Source organism: Mobula birostris, chromosome 1 (assembly GCF_030028105.1).
Source record: "Mobula birostris isolate sMobBir1 chromosome 1, sMobBir1.hap1, whole genome shotgun sequence".
Taxonomy (NCBI): domain Eukaryota; kingdom Metazoa; phylum Chordata; class Chondrichthyes; order Myliobatiformes; family Myliobatidae; genus Mobula; species Mobula birostris.
This window is the reverse complement of record NC_092370.1, coordinates 217,060,081-217,075,825: the sequence shown is the minus strand read 5'-3', so window position 1 is coordinate 217,075,825 and position 15,745 is coordinate 217,060,081. Positions and strand designations below refer to the sequence as shown.

The window sequence follows — 15,745 nt, the reverse complement described above, 5'->3', positions numbered from 1 at the left end:
TTATCTTGTTAAGTAGCCTCATGTGTGGCACCTTGTCAAAGGCCTTCTGAAAATCCAAATATACAACATCTACTGCATCTCCCTTGTCTAGCCTACTTGTAATTTCCTCAAAAAATTGTAATTGGTTTGTCAGGCAGGATTTTCCCTTAAGGAATCCATGCTGAGTTCTGCCCATCTTATCATATGCCTCCAGGTACTCTGTAACCTCATCCTTGACAATCGACTCCAACAACTTCCCAACCACCGATGTCAAGCTAACAGGTCTATAATTTCCTTTTTGCTGCCTTGCCCCCTTCTTAAATAGCGGAGTGGCATTTGCAATCTTTCAGTCCTCTGGAACCATGCCAGAATCCATCGACTTTTGAAAGATCATCGCTAATGCCTCCGCAATCTCCACAGCTACTTCCTTCAGAACACGCAGGTGCATTCCATCTGGTCCGGGTGATTTATCTACCTTTAGCCTATTCAGCTTCCTGAGGACTTTCTCTGTCGTTATTGTGACTGCACACACTTCTCTTCCCTGCCACCCTTGAGTGTCCGGTATACTGCTGTCTTCCTCAGTGAAGACTGATGCAAAATACTTGTTCAGTTCCTCTGCCATCTCCTCATCTCCCATTACAATTTCTCCAGCATCATTTTCTATCGGTCCTATATCTACTCTCACCTGTCTTTTACTCTTTATATACTTGAAAAAGCTTTTAGTATCCTCTTCGATATTATTTGCTAGCTTCCTTTCATAGTTAATCTTTTCTCTCTTAATGATCTTCTTGGTTTCCTTTTGTAAGGTTTTAAAAACTTCCCAATCCTCTCTCTTCCCACTAATTTTTGCTTCCTTGTATGCCCTCTCTTTTGCTTTAACTTTGGCTTTGACTTCTCTTGTCAACCACGGTTGCATCCTTTTTCCACTCGAAAATTTCTTCTTTTTTGGAACATACCTGTCTTGCACATTCCTCATTTCTCGCATAAACTCCAGCCACTGCTGCTCTGCTGTCTTTCCCGCCAGTGTCTCTTTCCAGTCAACTTTGGCCAGTTCCTCTCTCATGCCACTGTAATTTCCTTTACTCCACTGAAATACCGACACATCAGATTTCGGCTTCTCTTTTTCAAATTTCACAGTGAAATCAATCATGTTATGATCACTTCCTCCTCATGATTCCTTCACCTCAATCTCTCTAATCACCTCTGGTTCATTACACAATACCCAATCCAGTACAGCCGATCCTCTAGTGGGCTCAACAACCAGCTGTTCTAAAAAGCCATCTCGCAGACATTCTACAAATTCTCTCTCTTGAGATCCAGTGCCGACCTGATTTTCCCAATCCACTCGCATGTTAAAATTCCCCACAATTATCATAACACTGCCCTTCTGACAAGCCTTTTCTACTTCCTGTTGTAATTTGTAGTCCACATCACTGCAGCTGTTTGGAGGCCTATAAATAACTGCCATCAGGGTCCTTTTACCCCTGCGATTTCTTAGCTCAACACAAAGATTCTGCACCTTCTGATCCTATATCACCTCTTTCTGATATTTAATATCATTTCTTACCAATAAAGCCACGCCTCCCCCTCTGCCTACCTTCCTATCCTTCCAATACACCGTGTATCCTTGGACGTTCAGCTCCCAGAGACATGCATCCTTTAGCCACGTCTCAGTGATGGCCACAATATCATACCTGCCAATCATATGCCAGCCAAAAGGTTAAAGATGGAGTCAGGGAACAATTCTGCTGTTGATCAGGGTCTACAATGCCAACAGCAGCAATGTTCTTCCATACTAAGTACTAAGCATTTAGTGGAGTTACTAAAACCATTTTTGGTGAAGGTGGTGACGAACTATCTACTTGAATTGCTGTAGTCATTCTATTGAAGGCATTCCCACAATAAGGCCTGGAGTATTCAAAAATTTAGGGCCCAGTAACAAGGAAGAAATATGTTGTATTTTCATATAAAAATGACTCATCTAAAAAGGGAACTTGCAGAGGACTGGGTTCCAATAAACTTACAAATCATGTTACAGTATTTTAAAAGTCAACATTTGAGTTCATGTGTTTGTGAAATGCTGTTAAAGTAGATGAGACAAGTAATTGCAAACTATTTGGTAGATTTTACCCATTGAAGCCAAAGTGTAATGGCTATGGAGAGGAAGAATGTTCAGGGTGCCAATTAATCTACTGCTTCACTCTGAGGGTGATGAACTTCACCAAAGTTGTTGGTGATATACTTACATAATCCATCATACAGCTTACTTCTGGCCTTACAGATGGCGGAAAGGCTTTGGGGTTTCAAAATATCATAATCATTCAAAAAAATTAGAAAATAAATTTTACTGATTTTACACTGAACTAAACATTATATTTTGATGTTATTCTACCAAAGGGAGGGAGGGAACATTCAGTGATATGTGTGATTCCAGTAAGAGGTTTCTAATTTTATTACAATTTGTACTTCAGTAATCATCATCAGTGATCACTCGAGTCGAGTATGATTCTTCTGATGGTTGATCTGGTCACTTGTGATTCTTGAGATGACTGTATATTCAACAAAATACACCTCAAATCAATCCAGAAAGAAAAAGAAAAAAAGAATTGAACTGTGTGTAGCTCAAAGTAAATTTATTATCAAACTACATACTGTATATGTCACCATATACAATCCTGATTCATTCTTTTGCAGGTATTTACAGTAAATACAGAATCACAATAGAATCCATGAAAGACCACACTCAATAGGATGTAAAACCAATATGCAAAAGACAACAACTGAGCAAATACAAAAAGAGTGGGAGGAAAGAAAAAAATAGATAGATGTAGATAAGCAAGCAATAAATATCTAGAACATGAGATCAAGAGACCTTGAAAGTGATTCCATAGGTTGTGGGAACAGTTCAGTGATGGGGTGAGTGAAGTTGAGTGAAATTACCCTCTCTAGATCAAGAGCCTGATGGTTGAGGGTTAATGACTGTTCCTGAACCTGGTGCTGTGGGTTCCAAAGCTCCTGTACCTCCTTCTTGATGGCAGCAGTGAAAAGAGAACATGGCCTTGGTGTTAGTCCTTGATGATGGATGCTGCTTTCCTGCATCAGTGCTCAATGATGGGGAGGGCTTTACCCATAATGGACTGAGCTGCATCTACTAATTTTTGTAGGCGTTTCCATTCAAGGACATTGGTGTTCCCATACCAGGCCATGATCCAAAAGCCAATATACTCTCCACCGCACATCTATAAAAGTTTGTCGAAGTTCTAGCTGACACGCCAAATCTTCGCAAACATGGAAGAAGGTAGAGGCCTGTCATACCTTCTTCAGAATGGCACTTACGTGCTGGATCTAGGACAGGTCCTCTGAAATGATATCACTGAGGAATCTAAAGTTCCACCTCTGATCCCCCAATAATAACTGACTCATGGATCTTTGGTTTCCTCCTCCTGGAGTCAATAATCAGCTCTTTGGTTTTTCTGACATCTAGTGAGAGATTTTTATTGTTGTTACATTTTGTAACTCCAAAAAACAAACAAAAGAAAAAAAAACAGGAGCTGGCATATAGTTTGTCTACTTTGCTGCTTTTAAGTGAGGAGTTCACATATGACATGGTGGCGTAATGACATATGCCATTCACGTACCTCTTATATATACCCTATTATGAATTATGTAAACAAACATTGTTTGATTAAGCATTCTATTCATAATATTACTCAAATATTACTGAAATATTAATATACTACAACTGGTGCAGGACTATTCAGCCATAATTTCAGTCTCGCTCCTATATGCTGATTCGTCAGCAACTTTGATTCGGCCAACAACCGTGGTGTCATCAGCAAACTTAAATATAGCATTGGAGCTGTGCTTAGCCTCAAAGTCATAAGCATAAATTGAGTAGAGCAGAGGTCTAAGCGCACAGTCTTGTGGTGCACCTGTGCTGATGGTGGTGATTGCAAAGAAGTAACAAACAGCAATACAACATGACAAACTGTGGAAGAAATTTTCAGAATTGGCTAGACCAGCAATGAACTGAAAGACATAGGAACTAGTGGGATTCAAATATGAAACTGTTAAAATAAAAAGAGGCAGCTTGACTTCACTTGTCTGTACTGCATTAAACCTCTACAGAAAACATACCCTGTTCCTTCCTTCAGATTTCTATTCAACCAAAATGGTGTCATTGCTTCACTACAATCCACAATCTAAAATAGTTTCTTCTGCTTTCTGTACTAAGTCACTTATTATTCACAATAGCCAGATCAATCAATCAGATGGTTAAGATTCATGAGATTAATTGCTATCAGAGGGCTGAATACCCATTGGCTGCCCACTCACCAAAACCATTTGCCATATTACTAAGAGCTAGTATCTCCCAAACTTAGCATCAGAAGACAGCCCACCATTCAACAACCCAGCCTTGCCATTTTTTTCTGCACCAGTAGACCTTTGAGTATTAAGTCTCTGGCCTTGACAAGAAACAGAATCTCTGACAAGAAAGGTTAACTATGTAAACATTATGCACTCATATAATTGTTTGCCCAAAACAACAAAAACGGAGCTGAGGTTATTTTGGGAAAACAGATAAAAAGACTAAAGCTTGCCTCATTTCAAATCCCCACTTCCCACCAATGAGACAACTCCCTAACCTGAAAGGGACACTGCCAGAAAAGTCACCCAATATTTTCCAAAGTAATCACATGTGAATCAATGTGGCATCAATGCCAGTCACATTACCACACCTGTGTGCTAACACATGTGCTCCTTGTCTTCCTTCAGCTTCCTTTTTACAATGTTCTCCTTACTACAACTGTAGATTTACTGTTTTACTTAAATTCATCATTAAAATCTTTTACTGAATAACTAGATGAAGATGAAAAGTCATGGCTGATTTGAGTAATAAATAACAAACCTTAAATATCACTATGCAACTGTTAAACAAGTCAGCGTAAAATGATGAAAGATGAATACAAAAGGGTTCAATTAATAGATAATTAATGGCACATTAAAGACTTTGTATTCATCTTTACAAGAGATGAAAATAGGAAGAAACAAGAATTTGATAAGACTAAGTAATTAATTAGCAAATAAAATGCACTAAAATCTATTGAGACTAAAAATCAAGTTATTCCCTGCATTAAAAAGCCTACAATTTTGGAAATGAAAAGAAAGATGAACGCAGAAATAGTTGATGCTTGGTAGGGTCCAATACTCCCTTGGTTCTTGCTAGTGAAATTCTAGAGCAGAAGCACCTGTTAGGTTTAATCAAACCAGGGTATTTAAAAATATCATACTCAATTAAGCAGAGTCAATGTTAATTTGTGAAAGGGCAATAGTTTTTTCTTCAAATTTAATAAAATTTTCTGAAGATATAGCAAGATCAGATGCCATACAAATAAATTTTCAGTAGGCATTGCATAAGATGTCAAACCAAAGGCCCTTGGGGTAGGATTAATACAAGCACAGATAAAGGATAGATTAAAGGCCAAAAGACAAAAGAAATGGATCATCCACAATCCGGTAGTCTTTCTCCAACAGAATGCTGTTTAGAATCAGTGCAGGACTTCCACTAATTACAATCAACATGGGGACAAAGGAGAATCTACACAATATGGCACCTCTATAAATCTGGAAGGAAAAGTAAATTATGAATAACAATAAATTCAGAGAAAAACTTGAACCCAAAATTGATAGAGTGTTGAATTGAGTAGGCAAAAAAGTGGTAACTGAAAGGTAATGCAAGAAAATGATGAGGTAATTATTTTGGTAGGATGGATAGAAAAAAATATTAAATGACAAATAAGTGTTAAAAATCTGTTCCAAGGGCTCAAGGTGTCCTTGTATACAAAACATGAGGTGATTAATCAGCGGATTCAGCAATAATTAGGAAAGTAAATACTGTAGTGGTGAATTTTATTGCCGGAGGATTTGACTTCAGATTAAGGTAATCCTGCCGCAAATTGTACAACTTTTCCAAATCAAGGATACATTTACCTTTGTGACAATGCAATGAAGACTTGCTAGATTGATTAATGGGTTTGCAAAATGGACAGCTGTTATTCTGCAAGTACATATAGTACATATTGAACAAGATGATCTTACATTCACTGATGCTTACAAGAACTAGAGGTGATCTCAGTGAGAGCAAACAAAAGTGTTTCTAAGATTGAATCCTCCGGATGCAGAATCAGTAAATTGGTTTATTATGGGCACAGGTACTAAAGTACAAGGGAAATATTGGCTTGCATAGCATCCATGCAGATCAATTCACTACAAAAGTGAATTAAGATAATACAAGGTAAACAATAATAATGTAGAATAAAGTATTACAGTACAGAGAAAGTATGTGCAGGTAGATGTTAAGGAACAAAATCACAGCAAGGTAATTGTGAGGTCAAGACTCCATCTTATTGTACAAGGGAACCATTAAATAGCTTTATAAAAGCAGGACAGAAGCTGTCATTAAGTCTGCTTTTAGGCGACCATCACAGCAACACACAGAGAATGCTGGAGGAACTCAGCAGTTCATGCAGCTTCAAAGGAAAAGAGTGAACAGTCGACCTTTCAGGGCGGGACCCTTCTTCAGGACTGAGATGGAATGGGAAAGATGCCCGAATAAAAGAGATGCCAGAATAAAAAGGGTGGGGAAGGAGAAAGAGGCTAGCTGGTAGGAGCAGCCAGGTGGGTGGAAAAGGTCAAGGGCTGCAGCAGAAAGAATCTGAAAGCAGAGCATTGTGAACAATGGGAGAAAGGTAAGGAGGAGGGGACCCAGTGAAATAGGCAGGTTAGGCAGGTGAGAACAAGTGAATGATCGGAGTGGGGAATAGGGGGGCAGGTGAGGGAAATTTGTTCACCAGAAGGAGAAATCGATATTCATGCTATCAAGTTAGAGGCTACACAGACAGAATATAAGGTGTTACATAGAAACATAGAAAATAGGTGCAGGAGTAGGCCATTCAGCCCTTCGTGCCTGCACCGCCATTCAGTATGATCGTGGCTGATCATCCAACTCAGAACCCTGTACCAGCCTTCCCTCCGTAGCCCCTGATCCCTTTAGTCACAAGGGCCATATCTAACTCCCTCTTAAATATAGCCAATGAACTGGCCTCAACTGTTTCCTGTGGCAGAGAATTCCACAGATTCACCACTCTCTGTGTGAAGAAGTTTTTCCTAATCTCAGTGCTAAAAGGCTTCCCCTTTATCCTCGAGCTGTGACCCCTCGTTCTGGACTTCCCCAACATCGGGAACAATCTTCCTGCATCTAGCCTGTCCAATCCCTTTAGGATTTTATACGTTTCAATAAGATCCCCCCTCAATCTTCTAAATTCCAACGAATATAAGCCTAGTCAATCCAGTCTTTCTTCATATGAAAGTCCTGCCATCCCAGGAATCAATCTGGTGAACCTTCTTTGTACTCCCTCTATGGCAAGGATGTCTTTCCTCAGATTAGGGGACCAAAACTGCACACAATACTCTAGGTGTGGTCTCACCAAGGCCTTGTACAACTGCAGTAGTACCTCCCTGCTCCTGTACTCGAATCCTCTCACTATAAATGCCAGCATACCATTTGCCTTTTTCACCGCCTGCTGTACCTGCACGCCCACTTTCAATGACTGGTGTATACTGACACCCAGGTCTCGTTGCACCTCCCCTTTTCCTAATCGGCCACCATTCAAATAATAATCTGTTTTCCTGTTCTTGCCACCAAAGTGGATAACCTCACATTTATCCACATTAAATTGTATCTGCCATGAATTTGCCCACTCACCTAACCTATCCAAGTCACCCTGCATCCTCTTCATAGCTAACACTGCCGCCCAGCTTCCTGTCATCCGCAAACTTGGAGATGCTGCACTTAATTCCCTCATCTAAATCATTAATATATATTGTAAACAACTGGGGTCCCAGCACTGAGCCTTGCGGTACCCCACTAGTCACCGCCTGCCATTCTGAAAAGGTCCTGTTTATTCCCACTCTTTGCTTCCTGTCTGCCAACCAATTCTCTATCCACATCAATACCTTACCCCCAATACCATGTGCTTTAAGTTTGCACACTAATCTCCTGTGTGGGACCTTGTCAAAAGCCTTTTGAAAATCCAACTATACCACATCCACTGGTTCTCCCCATCCACTCTACTAGTTACATCCTCAAAAAATTCGATGAGATTCGTCAGACATGATTTTCCTTTCACAAATCCATGCTGACTTTGTCCGATATTTCACCGCTTTCCAAATGTACTGTTATCATATCTTTGATAACTGACTCTAGCATTTTCCCCACCACTGATGTTAGGCTAACCGGTCTATAATTCCCTGGTTTCTCTCTCCCTCCTTTTTTAAAAAGTGGGGTTACATTAGCCACCCTCCAATCCTCAGGACCTAGTCCAGAATCTAAAGAGTTTTGAAAAATTATCACTAATGCATCCACTATTTCTTGGGCTACTTCCTTAAGCACTCTGGGATGCAGACCATCTGGCCCTGGGGATTTATCTGCCTTTAATCCCTTCAATTTACCACTTCCCCTACTAACATGTATTTCCCTCAGTTCCTCCATCTCACTAGACCCTCTGTCCCCTACTATTTCCAGAAGATTATTTATGTCCTCCTAGTGAAGACAGAACCAAAGTAGTTATTCAATTGGTCTGCCATGCTCTTGCTCCCCATAATCAAGTCACCTGTTTCTATCTGTAGGGGACCTACATTTGTCTTAACCAATCTTTTTCTTTTCACATGTTGCTCCTCATCCCTGAGGGTGGCGTCATCTTGGCACAAGAGGACGCAATGGATCAACACATCAGAATGAGAGTGGAAATCGGAATTAAAATGTCTGGCTACTAGAAAGTCCTGCTTGTGGCAGATGATGCGGAAGTGCTTGATGAAGTGAGCAATTTATGACGGATCTCACCAATGTAGAGGAGGTCACATCAGATTCCTCCTTCTCCAGCCCTTTACCTTTCCCACCCACCTGACTTCACCTATTACCTTCTAGCTCGTCGTCCTTCCCCTCTCCACACTTCTTTATTCTGGTGTCTTTCCCCTTCTTTTCAACTCCTAAAGGAGAGTCTCGGCCCAAAATGTCGACTGTCTATTAATTTCCATAGATGTTATCTGACCTGCTGAGTTCCTCCAGCATTTTGTGTGTGTTATTTTGTATCTTCTGCACAATAGGACGTGAGGCAGGAAGAGAGAACGTTTGTAGTGAGAAGAACTCTGAGTATACTGTCTGCTTTACCAAGGCAGCGAGAAATGTAGACAGAGTACATGGAGGGGATGCTGATTTCCGTTATCTGCTGAGCTGCATCCACAACTCTCTATAGTTTGTTGTGCTCATGAGCAGAGCCGTTGCCATATCACGCCATGATGCACCTGGATAGAAAGCTTTTTTTAAATGGTATATCAATAAATATCAAAGGTTAATTTATTATCAAAGTATACAACTCTGAAATTCTTCTTCAAAGAGAACCAAAGGGACTCCTGAGAAAGAGGAGTTGCTGGTGAGATTTTTTGGCCATGTGCTTTGACCAAGAGTGGCTATTGGTAATGTTCACTCCTAAGAACTTGAAGCTCTCAACCTCAGCACCATTGATGTAGACAATGACAATTCCCCTTCCTGAAGTCAATGACCAGTTCTTTTGTCTTGAGGAAACGATTATTGCCATGACACCATATTCCTAGGCTCTCTATCTCCTTTCTGTCTTCCAGCTCATCATGGTGATATCATTTGAAAACTTATATATGGAGTCAGAGCAGAATCTGGCCAGTCACAAGTGTAGAGGGACTAGAGTAGGGGACTGAGGATGCAGCCTTGTGTGTTGATAGATTGAGAATTCTTACTGACTGTAGCCTGTTAGTCAGCAAGTGAAGGATCCAGGAAGATGTTGAGTCCCAGGTTTAGGATTTTAAAAATGAGTTTGCCTGGAAGTATAGCATTGAAGACAGAGCTATAGTCAATAAACAATTATACAACTTAGATGTCCTTAGTGTTCTAGTACTCAAAGGAAGAGTGTACTGCCAGTGTATCAACACCATTTTTCCTTGAGCAGTTAGTAATGCCCATGATGCCCAGTCAGGTACACTTGGGGATTGTTATCGGATAAGTGTTCCTGAAATTTTTGCGTGTAGCCAGACTTTGCCCTTTTGATGCCTAAGATTAAGTTTCTCCTGGCTACTCTGAGAGCTGTTGTCTCCAGACTTGAAGGCGGCGTCCCGAGCTTTTAGTAGGGAACACACCTCTATGTTTAACCAAGGCTTCTGCTTGGGGCGCAAGATGACAGTCCTTGAGCTACTGATGTCGTCCACGCACTTACAGATGTAGTCAGTGACAGATGAAGCCAGTGACAGATGAGGTACATTGCTTGAGCTCTACATCTTCTCTGTTTGTAGTGGCCTCTTTGAACATCTGTCAGTTAGTCCGTTCAAAGCACTTTAAGGCATGTTACTTTGATTTTCTTAGCTACAGGGATGATTGTGGTCATCTAGAAGCAAATGGGAACCTCACATTAAAGCAGGGAGAGGTTAAAAGAGTCTTATACAAAAGGGTTTTATCAGGATGAGAGGTATACCATGAGAAGATATTTGTGAAGTCAGTCTTGAGAATTCTTGTTATTGAATATATTCAAGACTCGGATCAAAACACTCTGGATGGAAGGGAATTTTGCTACATAGGGAAGAAAAGTGAAGCTTAAACTGTGGATGAGATATGTGGCCTTTTATACTGGAAAAACTAAAAGATTCAAGATTTGAGATTGTTTATTGTAATTTCCAGTACACAAGTGTAAAGGAGAACAAAATAATTGTTCCTCTAGATCCAATGCAGCGCAAAAAAAAACACAAAATAGGGAATGCAATAATAATAAATCACAATAAATGTAAATACGTAAAATAGCTTATGTACATAGATTAACTGTACATCCATAAACAAACCCATCCAGAAGGCAATGCTTCACTTGCACTCCTACCAATCTAGTGTTCTGCAATTGCTATTCACAGAAACCAAAGGGAGATTACCTGATTGTTTCATGGAGTGCCTGTACTCAATCTGCAGGAATGAACCTCAGTTCCCAGTTGTCTAACAGTTTAATTCACCATCCTAATCAACTTTTCTGTCCATGGCTTCCTGCAGCGTTGCAACAAAGCTCAACCAAAGGTTGAGGGAAGAATACCTTATGCTTGTTCTGGCCACTAGGAATCAACATCCATTTCTCCAACTTTAAACAACTTGCTCTTTTTTTTCCCCTCTGTTTAAGAATAGGACAATTTTGCCCACCATATTGGTTTTTTTTAGCCTGCTGAGTGCGTCCTAACAGACCAGACCATACAAATTCAGCAACACGTTAAAAAGCAGCTTAGCCTGATTTTAACTACTCCTTAATGGACTCAGTATTTCAGCCTTCCAGACAAACTCCCTTTGTTCCATCAATCACCTTCCCCCACCTTCTCGTATCTAGACCAATTTAGTTTTATCTTTTCAGTCCTGATAAAGGATCCTGGACACAACACAATAAATGTTTCTCTTTCTACAAGTGTTGTCTCACATACTGAGTTTTTCTAATATTTTCTACTTTTTATCATCTGAAACAGTTACGTTGGGGAAATAGATATAAGATTATCATTAGCAAAGAAAAATTCAATAGCACAAATTTCAGACAATAATGAAGGCAGATTAAAAGCGATGGGGTGGAGTAGAAACAATCTCCAGATAGTTTGCTCATTATTTTGCGCTGAAATATCCAAATTCAACAGGAATAACAATTACCCTAATGTGAAGCGAGAGAAACAAAATGGAAAAAAAACAAAAAATGTATAGTATTATTCCCAATGCTGATTTAGCTGCTTGTATAAAATCTCAGTGAGTTAGGAAGCAAATCAAATTTAGGTTAAGTAAACCACTGAAGTTCTCATTACAATAAGAAAGTACACTTTCCTGTTCATGTGGATCCAAATACTTAGGCAAGACAACATGGGAAAATCATCCATATTATAAATAACACTGAGTTACAGTCTATACTTGATCATTGTTTCCATCCTTTAAAACTAATTTTTTTAAAAAAGGACAATACGGCAGAGCTCTAAAGGTTTTTTGGAATAAAAAGGAACTGGGCTTATATTGTGTACAAGCCCTTGCAACTGTCAAGCAATGCTGAAAGGCTTGCTAGTGAAACATCTGGTATCATAAATAAAGGCAAGTAGTATAAAAGCATTTAAATTTTATTGAATCTGTATTAATGTTTCTACTGTTTTCAATCTGTTCATTTATCTTTATATAAAAGAAGGAAAGGTGTAGAGTTGTAAAATTAGTCAGATCCATCTTGAGCAATGGCCTCTGTAGTATCCAGGACATCTTCAAAGAGCGATGCCTCATACAGACAGCATCCATCATTAAGGACTCCCATCACCCAGGTCATGCCTTGTTCTCATTACTACCATCAGGAAGGAGGTACAGAAGCCTGAAGGCACAAACTCAACGATTCAGGAACAGCTTCTTCCCCTCTGCCATTTGAATTATGAATGAACATTGAACCCTTAAATATTACCTCACTACTTTTTTTTATTTCTATTTTTGCACCACTTATTTAACTATTTGATATATTATACAGATATTTACTATAATCACATTTTTTCTGTATTATGTATTGCATTGTACAGCTGCCACAAGGTCATCAAATTTCACGACATATGTTGGTGATATTAAATCTGATTCTGAATACCAGAAATTCTGCAGATGCTGTTAATCCTAAGCAATACACACAAAATGCTGGAGAAACTAAGCAGGTCAGATAGCACCTATGGAAGTGGACATAGTCGCCTTTTCAGACCAAGACCCTTCATCAGGACTGGAAAGGGCGGGGGAAGATGTCAGAATAAAAAGGTGGGGAGGGGGAAGGGAAAGAGGACAGTTAGAAGGTGATAGGTGAAGCCAGGTAGGTAGGAAAGGGAAAGTGGAAGGGACTCAGGGGGAGATGATAGGTAGGGTAGAAGAGGTAACGGGCCAGAGTGGGGAATAGGAGGAGGAAGAAGGGGGAAGGAATTTTTTTTACCGGAAGGGGAAATTGATATTCAGGCTGGAGGCTTTCCAGATGGAATACAAGTTGTTGCTCCTCCTCCCTTAATGTGACACAAAACGAGGCCATAGACCTACATGTTGGAATGGAAATGGGAATCTGAATTAAAATGTTTGGCCACGGGATGTTCCACTTTTGGGGGATGGGGCACAGGTGCTCAACAAAGCGGTCCCCAATTTATGATGTCTTTCACCAATGTAGAGGAGGCCTCATTGGGAGTGCCAAACGCAACAGACGACCCCAGCAGATTCACAGATAAAGTTTTGCCTCACCTGAAAGGATTGTTTGGGGGCCTGAATGGAGGTGAGGGAGGTGCTGAATGGGCAAATGTACTCTTTAGCCATTTGCAGGGAAAAGTGCCAGGAGGGAGGTTAGTGGGAAAAAAGGAATAAGGAGGAATGGACAAGGGAATCACAGAGGGAGTGATCCCTCCAGAATGCCGGGGGGGGGGGGGTGGAGTTAAAAGATGTTTGGTAGCAGGATCCATTTGGATAGTGAAAGTTGCAGAGAGTGATGTGTTGGATGCAAAGGCTCATGGGTTGGTAGGTAAGGACAAGAGGAATATCACTGTTAAGGCAGCAAGAAAATGGGGTGAGCACAGAGTGTGAGATGCAGCTCAGTCAGGCAACTAAAAGGGCAGGGAATTTTGACAAGATAGTGTTGGCATAACAATGGATTCCTCATCAGAAGACTGAAAAAGCCCCAGCTGAGCAAATCATGCTATTCCAGTTGACAACCAACTTCTGAAGCAATGTCCATCCAAATGTCTCTTAAGTATAACAGTACATTGGTGTGCCGTTTGATAGTGGCATTTTAAAAGATCAGAAAATAAATCATTTGACGCAATGTAAACAAGTTTGTTGGTATGCTCTGCAAATGTATAATACAGTTATGTCCTGATCACTGTTGACTACCAAGATATTCAGCAGATGCTTTGAAATCTTACTTTAAGATGGTTACTTCTTAGTATTTACAGTAAGAAAATCCTACCACCCATAAGTGTATCAAGCTTTAATCAACTGATGTCACTTAACAACACTACTGATAAATTGTTCCATCATGTTTTCCAATGAGCTAAGAGGAAGTAATTGGCAATATTAGATTTTTCTTTACTCCTCCTGACTAAAGTTGTGGAATGTATTCTACGGAATGGATTCCAATATCGTAACTGCTTTGGAAAAATACACAATTCTTTAACACTGTTAGTCATCAGAGCACATTTACTCTCCCCAACAGTCTCAGCCACTTCATATCATATGACTGGTGAAAAAAAAAAAAATCAAAGAATGGTAAAGACGGTGCTGGGGACCTGAGAACTTCTGGCCAGAGATATTTTCCAGCTCTGCATCTCTTCTTTTCCTATCATTGGGGTTTGCTGCCCCCTCCCCTTAGCTTGTCCACTAATATTCTGAACTCAGGTATAAGAGGTCATCAAAGGAGGAATTTACTACTCATTATAGAAAAACAGGTTAATAGATTAGCTGATAGTAAATCCAAAATACATTATTCATGGAAAATAAAGAAACTGTGAAAGACAAATGATAGAATAAGGTTTGCCATGACAGGTTCAGCAGACAGATGATATTATGCTAAGATTTATGTTAACATATACTTTAAGATAAATTTCTGAATAAGAGAAACAGGAAAATATTTAGATTACTGACCCATAAAATTACAATTTATCCAATTTCAAGTTTACAACTATGCTCATTCACTTGTTAACACTGTGACAATTCTTTTTCAAAAAAAAATCCTGCACTGACTACAGCATAAAAAAAGGAAACTTTTTGTTTAGTTTGGCTTACATAAGAGAATTCACAAAATGTCATTCACTACTTTTGCAAATATATATCAATGTGCCCTGTTGATGAATATCCTGCATTAACTGTGCCACATACGCGAACCTAACATTTCAGGTTGAAGTTGCTCCATCCCAATAACTTGGTGCTTTTATTTAAAACCCAGTACAGACACATGTAGCTAGCCTCTACAAAAACAACCATAATCTACCTTAATAAATTAAACTCAAAACAACTCCATTGAACCCAACACGCAATTTACCTACAGGTCGGATCACCCAAACCTACTCAAAAAGCATAGGAAGATTCCGTTTATAAAATGCCCTTTGCATGGTGTGGTTAAAATATTTCACTCACAGTGTATGTCCGCACACATTCACCATAAGCTTGAGGGAAGGATTACGATATTTCGTGGTCTTACAACGAGGGCAGCCTTGATCATCCATCCTGCCCAGTCCCTTGGAAACAGTGCAGCAACCAAAGGCATCCGACTGCAACTTACGGCACCTCCCAAACAGTCCGGCGACGAAGGAAGGTAAAGGACAGAACACCCATGAAAGCGAATGACGCAATGTTTTGAGCAGGGTTTGGCCTGGCCGGACGGTTGTCAACCGATATTTTCAGGGCTCTCGGTCTCAGGTGTTAAATTACACTACAGTTTATAATCTCCTGTTGGAAAAAAAATGCTATTTCTCCAATTCAATTTAAATCTGCGTGTCATTGTCCCATCGATGTTTATTTAGCTTTGCGTTCGGTACCACCTGAACAAATACAAACATCTTATTGAATGCATCTATGTAGGTACACAAAAATATTACCCAGAACTGCAAGGCTTATTGAATGCTTAATTAAACCAATTCAAATCTATTTTCTAACATTTGCACATTTAGTGCAGCTGGCCGTTTTGAC

General features: G+C 39.8%; 1 protein-coding gene across 2 annotated transcripts in view; it reads right to left on the bottom strand.

Annotated features, from left to right (window-relative positions):
- mnat1 (MNAT1 component of CDK activating kinase) overlaps window positions 1–15,303 on the bottom strand; it is a 134,373-nt gene extending 119,070 nt beyond the window's left edge. For both annotated transcript variants that reach the window (XM_072271416.1, XM_072271408.1), the window contains exon 1: window positions 15,194–15,303. In XM_072271416.1, coding sequence (XP_072127517.1) covers window positions 15,194–15,282 — 89 coding nt within the window. In that variant the 5' untranslated portion in view covers window positions 15,283–15,303. The remainder of the gene's footprint in view (window positions 1–15,193) is intronic.
- Window positions 15,304–15,745: the final 442 nt, after the last annotated feature.